Source organism: Orbicella faveolata, unplaced genomic scaffold, assembly GCF_042242905.1.
Source record: "Orbicella faveolata isolate gen_17 unplaced genomic scaffold, um_ofav_v1 contig_24, whole genome shotgun sequence".
In the NCBI taxonomy this organism is placed as follows: domain Eukaryota; kingdom Metazoa; phylum Cnidaria; class Anthozoa; order Scleractinia; family Merulinidae; genus Orbicella; species Orbicella faveolata.
In genome coordinates this window covers 27,986,524-28,000,213 of record NW_028301552.1, presented here as the reverse complement: position 1 = coordinate 28,000,213, position 13,690 = coordinate 27,986,524, and the positions used below count along the sequence as shown (strand labels likewise).

Here is a 13,690-nt window from a genome sequence, read left to right as displayed (position 1 = left end):
TTTTCTTTTTTTCTTTTTGTTCTCTTTCAATTAGGGGATTTTAAGTGACTGCAGAACTCCCAGTTTGTTCAACTTAAGTCTACAAAGAAAAGCGAAAAAAGTGGTATGATTGCGTGCTTACAGTAAAATTCCCTTTACGGCAGCCGGCATGACATGGATGAATGAGCGACAACATACAATTTAAAAATAGCTTCCGCCTTAAAATAATTTAAATGTAAATGTTCATAACTTGTTTGTTTAAATATCGGAAACCTTCTGAACGCATTTTGAAAACGTTGTTAACGAGATCATTAAAATAATTATTAAAATAACGATCTTCTGTTATGTGAAAATATAAAAGAAAATAATATAAATAAGAACGCAGGAATTTAATAACGACTTAGCTTTTAAGAGACGTAACAAAATTATTAACAGCGATCCAATTATTGGACACTGTCTTCTAATTATCAATAAACTCAGGGGCATCTCTTTCTCCTGTGTGAAATCTTTGTCACATTTTGCCTTGCAGAATAAGGATCTTCTGTTCAGTGAAAACATCGAGAAAATGAATTGAAATAAGGACGCGGGAATTTAATAACGTCCTGTGCGTTAAGAGATACTACTTAAAATATGCACGAGACCCGGGGGAGATGAGAAAATGTTAGCGCACCAGGCAGTCATTTGTTTGGTAGACAATGAAACCATGTTAACATTCAAGAATGTTTTTAGCGCGCACTGTCATCCATAATGCAAAAGACAGTTACGCGACAGTTACACGAGGACTGTAGCGAATAATTAAGAGCGCAAGCCTGCAGTCTTCGTCAGTATTTGATGAAAGTATTGGATATCTCGCGCATATCCGTCGTCACAGTTTCCCATTTCTAAAGAAAGGTAGGACATCAAACAGTGCTTCTGTATTTTAAGTTCCGTACAGAAGTTGACACCTTTTTTTTTTTTTTGGATTGGGTCCTTAAGGATCAAATCATAAGAATTGTTTGTTTTTTTTTTTACACGAGTCGGTCCTGTTTCTTTGTTGTAGTAAAGAAAGCTATGGAGGCGAAGCTTTGTTTGTGCTTGATGTTGATTATTTTGGGGACCTTTACCGTATAAGGAGCACTCCCAAGAAACAAGAAGAGCAACCCCTTGGAAGTTTTTGCCAGGCGAGCTCGTAAGGGTCCCTTTGATCCATTGATGACGACTGTTTGTTGTTAGAACGTCTTTTAAGAGTAGTGGACATGGCAACTAAAATGTAATGCAATTCTTGGTTTGTGTGGGATCGACTCCTTGATGACTAACAAACGAACGACCTTTCCTTGTTTACAGCGTGCTCGCGATACTGTACCGCTCTTTTGCCTTGCTAGCCACCCTATTTTTATGAGATGGATACTGTGGGGATCCACATTTCCCGTCATGCTGCTGCAGAGTAATCAACTGAGGTATGAATTCAAGGAATATAATAAAATAACACTTTCTCCACCCAAACCTCGTGTCTTTGTTCTTTCGCTCACATAATTAAATACGTTGTCAGCCGTTGTCTCCTCGGAATTGTCCCGCTGCTCTCCATATGGATGACATGATAGAAATGAGTTTAGTATTGACGTTGATAGGATTAAATATCATTAGTAAAATTTTCGCTTCTTTTTTCACTCGTTTTCTTCTGTTAGAATGGTGTGCATCGGCTACACAAAAAGTTTGCTAAAGCTTTGTCTACCCCTACCCGCGAGTACGTGTTCTTTCGCTTTCATATAAACAAAATGTACAGTAATAAACTGGAAAAAGTGGCACGAGACAACCTTCAACTACGTTGCCATTTTTGTTTTAACATTAAAAAAGGTATTGAATGTATAGACACAAGAATTTCGGTGATCTACACCGCTCACTGATTTGCGTATTGTCACTAGAATGCAATAATCCGCAAAGCCAAGCATCCTCTTGAAAAAAAGAGAGATTTGGCTTTTATAACGATCGGTTACTATACTTGTATTTGCGTGTGCATTACATGGCGTAGAAAATGTATTCAACAGGTCACGAGAAAGGGAAAATAGCGCCGGATTTTAAATAGCCCCGTGCTCATGTTGTCACACAAATTGTTTGTTATGCGTATCAGTCCAACAAAACGTGACCTCGTTCCCAGGGCCTTTTCCCTGTGAAAAGGCCCTGGGAACGAAGTCGGACAAAACGTTGAACCTCAATAAAGTAGAGTTGCATCACACTGGTGTATAACCCTGGATGATTACAAGTTCTCTTTTCTTTTTCCAGGAAATGATGGCGACAATGATGTCTCATCGATGAAATTACGGCGTAACAAACCGTTTACATAGTTGGTAAAATAAGGGCTGACGAAGTAACTGAATAAATGCGGGTAATGCTGATAGATGCGTAAATGCAGTGGATAGAAAAAAACACTTGATGTAACAAGGGGATAAATAAAGGTTGAATCATTCAAAAACATCTCATTTGCCTCCATCATTTATTCAAACAGCAAGTAGGAAATAAAAGTAGGGGGTAATTTTGGGATGCAACATCATTGACTTCTCTGCGCAAAAAAAAAAAAAAAAAAAAAATCAATCAAATTTGATACTCGCAGGGCAACCATTATGTGAAAGTTGATTTAGTTAATCTAGACTTTCCAAAATGTTCGGCTTTGTACAAGTGCTAGTTCGAGTCACAAGGAAAATCAAAGGACATTAGAATCAAAAGGACTTTACCTTTAATATCGACCGAAAGCAGAAGCCATAATCGCGGACGGAGACCGTAACAAAATAGCATTTTGATGGACGAGATAAACCCCCTAGTATGAATTTTGCCATTTTTAGAACAAATTGCACCATCGCGTTGGCACACGCGCGTACTGCAGCGAGGACGCCGTGCAAACAGAAATGAAAATCCTTTCGTTTCCATTCCAAATTTAACTCGAGCCCTTGTTGAGACAGGAAGCCGTAAGCTCAAAGCCGGCTAAGTTTTCCTTCGATGGCGTGACAAACCCTTTAATCCTGTAAAAAGCGTGTAGCGATGGCGCAAGTGTTGAACATGATTATACTGAAGTTTTCTGAGCAGTTTCCATTTCAAGTCTTCCAAATTTGACTCGAGCCCTAGTTAATTACATCCTTGACAGTAACTCAAAAAGCGAGATTCATGTAAGAATGAATGCAGATACAGTTTTTTGAACATGTCAAAACCAGTCGGACACATCGTATCGATAGTCTATAGTACAATTTCCTGAAAACTCCCCGTTAGTTTGGGTCACGAAATTAGGCCTTGGCGGATTGTGCTAGCATAATTTTTGGCATAATTGGAGCAAAAAAGCGTAGTTTTTAAACGAGCACTGCTACGGCTTAATTAGCAAATTTTAGCACTTTTTGGAGCATAAATTCATAAAATTTAGTAAATATGGTGTATTTTCTACATAAATAAATTAAATTTAGGTAGCATGTTCTTGCAATCCGTGATTTAGCTACGCTAATAGTAGTATTGACTTTGTTCTGACATGCTTAGTTACTAGGCCTCTTTTGGCGAATTCTGGCAAATTTAGCGATCAGCAGGACAGCGCTCTTGCAGACTCTTTCCAGGCCAGAGTAATGTTGCAGTACAATAAGCGCCGATGTTGACTTGTGTATACTATTCTTATCCATGTTTATTCAAGCAATTATTGGTGCTGAAAGACCTCAAAACTGTCAAGACAAGTTGATTTACTTCGTGGCTTGATACTTTCAACGTTATAGTTCGCTATAGTTTGAGTTAGTTTAAATCAAGAGAGTACTATATTCTTTTGGTTCAGTCAGTATATACAAGTGTGATCGTTAAGTCGTTGAAGGCATTTTACAAACGGTTCAGAGATGCGAGCAGCTAATTTGGACAGCTGAGGGCCGAGACAGAGTTTTTCACCCAGGGCAAAACTTGTGAGTTTTCATGAGCTAGGCAGAAGCACATCAGTGGCACAACGAGTTGATTTGTTAAATAATTTGTGTATCCATTCTTCCATCTAATTCATTTGCCGGGACTCCTCATAACGAGCAAATAATCATGTTTTTACATTTTTCTAATCATTTTTCTTGTTGCCCGGGTTCTGACTGGAAATTCAACTGAGTCAGGATAGCGAGTCTACCAAAAACCTGACTCGAAATCCAACTCAAAATCCAGACTCGAAGAGAAAATATCTTCTGTTAAAGTAGGTCATTGTCTTCACCGACTCCCTATACCGTTAAGTTAATCAGCACGTTTCTCCCAGTCATTTTGAACTTTTGAATGGATAGATGCATTCATTAGAGAGCAAAAAATAAAGACTGAGACTATGGCAATGTCCATGGTTAAGTTCTCTTCCCTGGTATTTAGGGTGTTTATGATGACTATACAAAAAACAAAAAGGAAAAACTTTGGACCAGCTTGTTCATCATCGAAATTGAGACAACGGTAAGCATCCAGGTTCATTGTGCGACAGAATTATTTCCCTATTCCGTCATCAGGTCAGAGAAGCTATACTTTTAACCGCCAACCATCGAAGGTCCCACAGCCCACCCCGCCCGTATTGAGGGACACTGTATTAGCGCGGTCGACCGGACTGGTTCGGTTTCCGTGATCTCGCCTCGCCACTCCTTCCTTCGTGTTCATATGCGAGGCCGGGCTCTCGGTAACCGGCGGGATGAAAATTTTCCGATTACAACACCCCAGCACGAGTGGCCGGGACAAAACTTACTTGACAAAATAGCTTCGCTTTCGCAACATAGCGGCTAAAATGGCGTAATTTTTGTCTTGTATGTATTTTCACTTCAGAAGTATGCGAATTACCTTCATTAGTAAAGTTACAAGAGTCTACAAAGCTACGATAGTCGCGAACAAGACAAGTTTATGTTCCACCATTTTGGTTGTGTTTCTTGAATTTCACTGGCCGGTCTACCGCGCTGAAATTTCCCGCCATATGAACAGACAACAAAATTCGTGCCGGTTATTGAGCCACGCCCGGTTACCGGACTCATATGAAGAGGCCCCGACACCCTCAAACAGCACGAAACACAGCATTTCAAGGCTCAACATTTCAGTCTTCCGCATCACTGATCAACACGTGTAGCTCATTGTCATAATCAATGAATCATTAAGCAAGATATTTTTACTATGACAGCCAATTATAATGTCATTTCAAGCAAGACAAAACAATTTTTGAAGCGCTGTGCGACGTTTTCTAGACTCTAGACTGCAAAACACATTTAGGGCCTAAATATCGCCCCGGTTAGCCTGAATATCACCGGATTAGTCTAAATAGCACTCAGGTTAATCTGAATATCGCTCAGGTTAGTCCTTTTGCGGTTAGCTATCGATAATAGCATGGAAATGGGAATAGGACATTAGTTAAAAACCTCACAGTCTGCAGTCTGCAAATGTCGTGTAGTATTTACAAAATTAGACTCGGTCGCTATGTGGATGGCAGCTCTGATATTATATGGTGAAAAAAAAAAGACTTAAAAATAGAAGGGAAGAAGGCGCAGATGGATGACAAACATCAGAATTTTTAATGGGATGACTACAAAATTATGTTAATGATCTTTGAAATAATTTTTGTGCCACGCTTCTCTGAGTTGTTTACATTAAGACAACTTGATTCTTTTCCTTGTTTCCAACTGATTTACGTCACCTTTCTTTTTTGTCCTTCATAACTGATACAATCATTTCAAAACTCCAGGCTTGTATAAGTCGGTAACTGATAACTTTGTGAATTTGGAAATGTTTGGCAAAACGTACTTCTTAATCTTTTGCTTCCTGGTGCCGTCGAAGACTGTCTCTGCCAACGGCAAATCTCAAAATGCCAGCTTAAAATCAGTTCTGGATGACAAAACACCACAGTTAGCTGACCAAACGTTTAACATCAACAACTGGGGCCTCGGGAAGATTGAACTAAAGCTGCTGAATGATATCAAAGCCAAAATTGACTTTTTGTCTGATAAAGGTAAATTGCGTTATAATTCCAAATAAAGTCCTTAAGCGGCTCGATTCGCAATAGCTAGCTAAAGATAAATCTCGTCCCCGGCTTAGATAAGATCAGCGTTCAAATTCGTTAATTTTAGCTCCATTTTGATTTGATCAGTTTCAGTCACCAGACCTGCTTGTCCGGAAGGTTGGGTTCTTCGTGAAAAGTCATGTTTCCTCATCATCAACGTCCCAACACTAACCTGGAGCGACGCTCGGAGAACTTGCCAGAATCTGGGAGGAGACCTCGCCATAATCAGGACAGCTGAGGAAAATAGCTTCATCTTTGGCCTGGTGAAGAAGCAGAAGACAATCACAGAGTGGGGCGTGTGGCTTGGCTTTACCAAAAAGTCGGACAAGAAGTACTACTGGATTGACGACACCCCACTGGAGGGTCATTATTCTCCGTGGGGAAGTGGGGAACCGAACAATGCTCTTAACAACGAGTACTGTAGCAACATGTTTGGCAAGGGAAGTAGACCGGGAAAGTGGAATGATTTATGGTGCTCCCTGAAAGAAGCCCAACTTAAGTACGCCCCAAGCATTCTTTGCCAGAAAAAAATCCAGCTGAACTAACGATGGTGCTATTTTCTTTATTTTTACCGTAGAAATATACTAAGATCAAACTTGGCTAGGATAAAAGGCATCAGTCCGCTTATAGTACACTTGGTATCGTAGAGTAAGTCATTCGCTTGATTCCCGATCATTTTGTCCCTTTTTATTTCAGCTGCTGTGTAAAAGAGGCAAAATAAGAATAAAAATACTATACACTGATGACTGCAACGAATTGTCAAACTTGTGAGTTACATTAATAAATTCCTGACCCGAAATTCTTGAACAAATTTGCAACGGATTTGGAAGATCGCGCAACTGTGTCGCTTTTTACAGAGATTCAAACTTAGATGTTGATTAATCGGATCGATATTCTGGGTTTCGTAAGTGAAAAAAAAAGAGCATACCAAGATAAATATCACTGACTTTTGATGCACAACAGCCAGGTAAGTATGGGAAAGGATAGCTCTTACGGCAAATATTGGTCTGTTTAGCTGTGATTCGAAGATCCCACAGAAAGTGGAGTAACGTTAATGTATCGACAAGTACCTAGAGAGAAACTGCGGCAATGCGGCAATGCGGCAAGCGTAAGCGTTTTATTCAGTCATGAACTTCGCTACTCCAGGTGGGTGTTCGAGCGAGTAAGTTTCCTACTCAAACAATGAAAAATTGTCTTTGAAAAACTCTTGTTCACTTCAGTTGGGTGATATTACATTCATGACTACCGTTTTATTTAGCGAGAGTATTTTACTGATGTATTCAACGAATAAGGAACGCGTTCAGACATTTGAGGGTGAAATGAATATTAGGCCTTTAGTTGAGCCACGTCAGTCGGTTCCAGACTTTTAAGATAAGCACATCATCATCTCGTTTCCATGGCAACCCAGGCCCCTCAAATATCACAAAACTGGGTTTGTTTCCGTTGGTGCCTTCCGAGATTTCCACCAAGATGCTATTTGCTGCCATTAATTCGCAAATGCTCTTCCCTTTTTTTACCTCCTTCGATTGAATCTTGATTGCATGAACAGACAACTTTCCTGGGGTACAAATCCCCGAAAGTCATTCCGTTGAATTGTCTACAGTTGACACGCGACTTCTTTTCAGCAAAAAAAAAAAAAAAAAAAAAAAAAAAAAAGAAAAGAAAAAGAGAAGAAAAAAAGACAGTGTAGCCTGAACAGTGAACACTTCCCTACTGAACAACTGTCTTACACATAGTGGATTCAAGGAGTTTCTAATATGCCAGCTAAAATGCTTTAAAATAATTGTTTTAAATTTGGCTCTAGGAACTAACAAACGAAAACAACCCAACCAACAAACAAAATTCGAAGGCAATTAAGAGAAAACATGGCATCCGATCAGTGACACTAACAGGCCATGAGAAACATTCCATGGCAGAAAAAAGCAAAACAAAAAACAAATAAACAACAGAGAGACACAAAAATACCCAACTAACATACAGAAGGTAAAGTGAAAATTAAATTCTTTCATTTTCCTGGCGACCGTAGTTGCAGTATAAAAACTAGCTATTTGTCTTAACTGTAGAAGTTTGAGAATGGGGCATTCCAAGCAGTGTTATGGAAAACACTTTTCAACTGAAAGACTGACGACAGGGTTTTTAAATAAACTGAAATAAACAGAGATAAAATAAATAAATATTAAATAGCAATAAACATGAAAATAAGCTGAGCAACAAATTCAAGGAGTGGCAAAATAATGTTTGTCCATCAGTTTTGAGCTTGAATAATCTCAAACTGCACAAAACATGAGGTGAAAAAATATTTTTATGCAAGAAAAAAATATGATACTTCGGTGAACTTTTTATCAAGGTTTACCATTAATTGGATTTTGAACAACCCAGCCCTGGTTTTTTGGCCTCCCTTCCTCATGAGTTGAGGTGCTTTTTTGCACCCTTTGCAAAAATGTTTGAAATTTACACTTTTTTTCCCCACTCCCCCCAATATTTGGAACCGATTCCAAAATTATAGTGTTAACAAAATCAGCCATACTATCCACAGGACAGATTTACTTGTAAAGGCCCTGGTTGTTAAGGGGAATTGGAGGATGATAGAAATGCATTTTAATTAATCACAGTTTAATTAATGATTAATTTACTAGATATAAAATGAACAAGCAGGGCCTGCAGGTGTATAGGATTGATATCCGTGGCCAGGCCTGATCAAGTTTGTTATATATTTCTTTACACAAGTTTTTAGTCCCGGGTTTACAGTATTGTGGTTTAAAATGTGCAGTGCCAGAAAATATCCATTCTCCCCCGACAAAAGGGATTGGAATTTCCTGGGGGGTGGGAGGTTCTTCTAAGAACAAAAAATTTAAAGAAATGTATCAAGTTTAATTGGAATTTCCAGAGGGGTGGGAGGTCTTGGAAAAAATCCCTTCAGTGGGGGAGGTATGGATATTTTTTGGAACTACACAATCTGAAATATGACAAATGTAATAACCCCCATGTTAAAGCTAGTTTTCACAAGTGTATTAAGCATAAGTATAAGCAATATATGCAGATGCAGTAAAATGTTGATAATAATATTAGCACCTTTTGTAAGGAACATTTCAAACAGAAAAAAAAAACCCAGCACCTTATAACTGCTGTCTGCTGGTCATGCTTATACACTAGTGAAAACCAGCCTTTGACATTGCCCTGAAAACAGCTGATGTACTTAAAAATAGAATACAAAATTAGTTGTAAACATGTAAGGCAGGTGCAGTAGAACCTAATTTAGGTAAGGCAAAGTCTGCATATGACCCATCCAACTGGCACTTATCTTTAGTTTCTGTCACATGAGGTGACTTTAAGGAGTATTTCCACTCCCCCCTAGGCCCTGGATGGAACGTTGGTCCATCTCTGGGTTATCCCCTAGCATTAAGTTCGCCGGTACCCATTTATACACCTGGGTGGAGAGAGGTACTGTGAGAGTAAATTATCTTGTGCAAGAACACAACACAGTGTGCCTTAGTAGCCATGGCTCAAACCCAGACCACTTGATGAACTTAATAATTTAGAAGAGATGTTAATTCTCTTGGGGTATGTAGAGTGTTTAATGTACTCAGAAAGTTCATTTTTGGCCCAGGGTGGCACAAAGTATTGTCAGAAGTAGGCAGCTTTATTGCTAGAGTAGGTGGCTAATTTTGCTATCTTTTTGAAGAATCAGATGAATAGCCCAGTAGAATGGCCGGCCTACTTTTGACAACCCTGTTGGCCTCAGCACAGTGTGAGCCCTCTTCTTGTCATGGTTATTTTAATCAAATCTAGATCCTTTGAGTAAATCGATCTAGCAACATTCACACTATTGACTACATTTAACCTCTATATCATATCTCTCATTACAAGTAATGCCAATTCCACCATGCCACATTCAATTTTTTTAAATTTATTTATTCCATTGTTACTAAAAAATATTAGCATTTTAAAATCAGCAAATACTAAATTCTTTTAAACCAGCTACTCATGGTCTTAATATTGCTCTCTATAAATAATATCATTTGTTTCCCTTCTTCCTGCACCACAGGAGATTCCAATGACAAATTTTATGTCCCCTTTGAGGTCCGCTTTGAACGCATCTGTGCAACGAGGAGCGCCGGTGGACTTTATAAATAACAACTCTTTTATCATATTCCTGTCCGCTGAGGCACGCGCTGCATACGGCTGCAATGATCAATTCGTTTCATCTCGCTGAATCGCAAAATTGCGTCAAACCAGAAACTTGATAATTAAATAATCACATCAAAAGCTTATCACATGATAGTACACGCGCAGCCTTTGAGGTCAGATCTTTTAGAAGACGTAGGTGGTCTTAATCCGCTCATAATTGCTTCATCGAAGACGGATTTCATGTTTTTTTGAGTCACTGCCGATGTTTCAATATAACATACAATACCAGCTTTCTTCACTAAGCTCTCGGCCTTCTGTGCCGTTATAGGTTCTTGTCCGAGATCAGAAAGCCGAATAAGCTCTTGAACATTCGCTCTTAAGTCACAGTGCGTTCCAACAAGAATAACAGGAACGCTAGAAGAATAACCTCGTATTTCAGGAAGCCACTTTTGTGCGACATTTGCGAAAGACGTCGGCGAAACTACAGAAAAACAAACAATAAATACGTCGGTAGATGGATAACAAAGAGGTCGTAATGAGTCGAAGTCCTCCTGAAATTATCAAAAGAACAAACAGTTTTTCAGCAAGTAGTTAGTGTGTACTGCAAATTATATTTAAAACACTTCTATAATGTAAACAATTCTATCGATTGTGAATTCTTGCTTGTAAAAAGTGTCTTGTTGTGAAACAATTTTAGTGGACGATCGATATTATCTGAACTTCGCTCAGCTGCCAGCTTAATTGAGCGTTAAATCCATGAGGAGGAAAATAAACGCTTATTCAAGCGAAACGGTAATGTTATTACTGTTAAATAGATTGTCAACCGACTTATTGAATTTCCTGCACACGAAAGCTTGAGTTTCTCAAGTATTGCACGCCATTTGGTATTGACACGTAACATCGTCTCACTATTCGAAGACTCATGAGAAATAAATATAACCAGGAGTTTCACGGGGAATTAATTGTAAATAAACGAGTTTATGAAAAAAAGCTTACCTGTCCAGCCGTGTCACAAAACTGCAACGTATAGGGTATCTTGTCGACTTTAACCGACACTAAAATAACAAAATAAATAATAAATGACTCGGGAATTCCATTACACCGCAGATATTAGGATATAAAGAAGTCATTCATAATCTTTACAAACCGCTGTAGTCGTCGAAAGCGGTTGGGACGTAATCGTTAGGAAATCCGTTCACTAAATAGCTTATAAGGAGAGACGTTTTCCCAACTCCGCCATCTCCAACAATCACACATTTAATTAGTCTGCTCTCAGCGTCCTCCATCAGCAATTTTCTTTCGTTGCTTTCCATCTGTTATTCCCAGCAGGCCACACGCTTGTACTAAAATATATTGCTGATATAATTCCTAGAGGATAGACGAAACGGTCCCAGCTATAAAGGGAAACTACAACACACCGATCGTTGTATCAATAGGGAAAGCATCAGCGGAAGTGATGTCATTAGCCAGATCTGTTTTTGATTGGCTAATCGCGGATAAAAAGTTGTTCACGAGTTTCCGGCGTTTTCGAAACCTCTTCGCTTTTTAATGACCCTGGCAGAACTAGCCGTTGAACATGTTTTTGCTTATCTCTGATATACGATAAATAAGGTGTCAAGTTTGCGACAGATTCACCTGATACTGGAGCGTAGTTTTACAAGTGGGCAAAGAAACGAGACATAAAAACAGCTGACTCACCTGCGCACGTGCCGTGAACACAAAAGACCACGTGCGACAAGAAAGGAGACCAATTTTTTTTTTTTTCATAATATACTATCAAAATAGTTTAGTTTATCATACTATCAGAAACGACTTATCTACCGCTCTGTTACATTTCTACAGGTGAGGGGGGAGTACTCATATATACCGGAAGTCAGAAATAGGGAACGATTTTGTCCAGTTTTCCGCGTTAAAATCGGTGAATTTATGATAAGCGCTAGCTGGTGATGAATTAAAATCAACGATTTCGTCCTTCGGGTACTTTTTTTAACAAAAGTTAGAAGGAAATGGCTACAATTGCAACATTGCCAACTTGATACAGTTCTTCCAATCGCACATCGATCTTGAAAAACGCGATCAAATCGAAAATCGCGATACTTTGGAATGAAAACAGAAAAAAAAACTTTCCGAGACCTTCTGGTCTTTCTCAAACAGTTTCTGTTTCTCGCCGGTGATCGAAATATCTTCGCAAACATATTCGCCTGATCTCAAGAGTCAATTAACCAAGAGAACTTCTCTTGGTTAAGCTTATTACATAATCTAGTGAAGGATTATAGGGCAGCCTGAACTAAGTAATTAATTGATTGGTAAATTTACCGCAAACCGTCGCGCGAAATAAAAATAAAAATGAAAAAACAACACGCCACTTAACATAGAGAATCAAATGAATGTCTCAGGCTTGCAAATCTGTTGCTTCATTGCTCGAGTCCTTTTGGACGCCCAAAAATCGGCTTCAGCTTTGCCTGCATTACCCGACAACACGCCTATTTTGTTTTGTTTTTTCGTTTTCCTTCTTCGCTACATTTTTCCCTGTTTTAGTTCTGAGAATATCTGGAAGACATAAAGGTAACGAATACGTGCGGTCGACAACCGAGTTCCTTCCTGTGTTGGCCGGATGCCGCACATCTGCACGCATGTCTGCAGCTGGGGCACGGTCAGAACACAGGGGGCACACAATCTTGTTGAATAGGGAGAGTAAATAAAGGAATGAAAAGAACGAATAGTTTACCTATATCTCCTGATGTTACTTCTTACGCGACCATACATTGTAGTGCTAAACTCATATGTAAACCAAAAAAAAAAAAAAAAAATTGCAGAGCGCAAAAAGGCCTAAGTACGAGTTCAGCACTACAGTTTTAATCAGGACTTGTAGGTAGCGGTTTTCCCTGTAAGGTCGCATAAGAAATAACAGGAGACAAAGGTAAACTTTTCGTTCTTTTCATTCCTTTAGCTACTCTCTTCCTATTCAACAAGATTGTGTGCTCCCTGTGGTCAGAACTCAATTTCGCGCGCGCTTTTTAGTAAAGCCCGGTCCTCACTTGTGACGCAAGCATAAGCATAAGGTTATTCGCGAGTGGGGACGGCTGCGACGAAAGCATAAACGATCTTCTTATGCTTATATGGTTATGTCACTGGTATGTTCAGTGGTGTCGACCTTCGCGGCATTAGCATGAAGAGCTAAATGATTGACTGAAACTCTTTCACTTTATATGCTTATGCTTATGCCAACCATGCCCCCACTGGAGATAAAAACAGCGACATAAACACAGACATAAATAAATAGTGATCTTCAATCGAAAACGGTTTAAATGGCTTTCCGAATCTTCGGAAGCTACTCGCCATATCTTCGGCCTGTCTCGAGCTTCACGATAAACTTCAAATACCATGGCCTAAACAGGAAAAAATATAGTTGTGAACAGTTACTGTTTAGTAGCGTACGTCGGTGACTTGATATGTGAAAGATGGGCTCGTGCTTATGACATGACGAGGGGCAGCAGCTTTCACTGCCTTTCATTAACCCTTCCCCCACCCCTAACAAAGTACAATCACGGCACGTGAAAACGCTTTTTTTTTTCCTTTTCACCGCAACATATA

General features: G+C 39.2%; 2 protein-coding genes and 1 long non-coding RNA gene across 3 annotated transcripts; 2 read left to right on the top strand and 1 right to left on the bottom strand.

Moving 5' to 3' along the window:
• The first annotated feature begins 742 nt into the window (after positions 1-742).
• On the top strand, positions 743-2,430 carry LOC110065365 (uncharacterized). Its single transcript, XR_002298419.2, has 3 exons — positions 743-870; positions 1,303-1,415; positions 2,239-2,430. It is a non-coding gene; the product is annotated as an uncharacterized LOC110065365 (long non-coding RNA).
• A 3,185-nt stretch (positions 2,431-5,615) lies between these two features.
• On the top strand, positions 5,616-6,720 carry LOC110065430 (perlucin-like protein). The gene is made up of 2 exons (XM_089291925.1): positions 5,616-5,917; positions 6,056-6,720. Exons 1-2 carry the CDS (start codon positions 5,695-5,697, stop codon positions 6,511-6,513), a joined length of 681 nt encoding a protein of 226 aa, XP_089148051.1. The 5' UTR covers positions 5,616-5,694; the 3' UTR covers positions 6,514-6,720.
• A 3,139-nt stretch (positions 6,721-9,859) lies between these two features.
• LOC110065323 (cdc42 homolog) lies at positions 9,860-11,538 on the bottom strand. Its single transcript, XM_020772453.2, has 3 exons — positions 11,244-11,538; positions 11,093-11,151; positions 9,860-10,647 (listed from the first exon to the last, which is right to left on the bottom strand). The coding sequence occupies exons 1-3, from the start codon at positions 11,407-11,409 to the stop codon at positions 10,240-10,242; spliced, it is 633 nt and encodes a 210-aa protein (XP_020628112.1). The 5' UTR covers positions 11,410-11,538; the 3' UTR covers positions 9,860-10,239.
• Between the last annotated feature and the right edge of the window lie 2,152 nt (positions 11,539-13,690).

Bases quoted from the DNA above. Each gene is read 5' to 3' on its own strand.
- LOC110065430 (XM_089291925.1), top strand. From the start codon at position 5,695: ATGTTTGGCAAAACGTACTTCTTAATCTTTTGCTTCCTGGTGCCGTCG. The intron at 5,918-6,055 runs GTAAATTGCGTT...TGATTTGATCAG, and splicing joins TGACTTTTTGTCTGATAAAG to TTTCAGTCACCAGACCTGCT.
- LOC110065323 (XM_020772453.2), bottom strand. From the start codon at position 11,409: ATGGAAAGCAACGAAAGAAAATTGCTGATGGAGGACGCTGAGAGCAGA. The intron at 11,152-11,243 runs GTTTGTAAAGAT...TTGTTATTTTAG, and splicing joins CGCTTTCGACGACTACAGCG to TGTCGGTTAAAGTCGACAAG. The intron at 10,648-11,092 runs GTAAGCTTTTTT...TGATAATTTCAG, and splicing joins TTTGTGACACGGCTGGACAG to GAGGACTTCGACTCATTACG.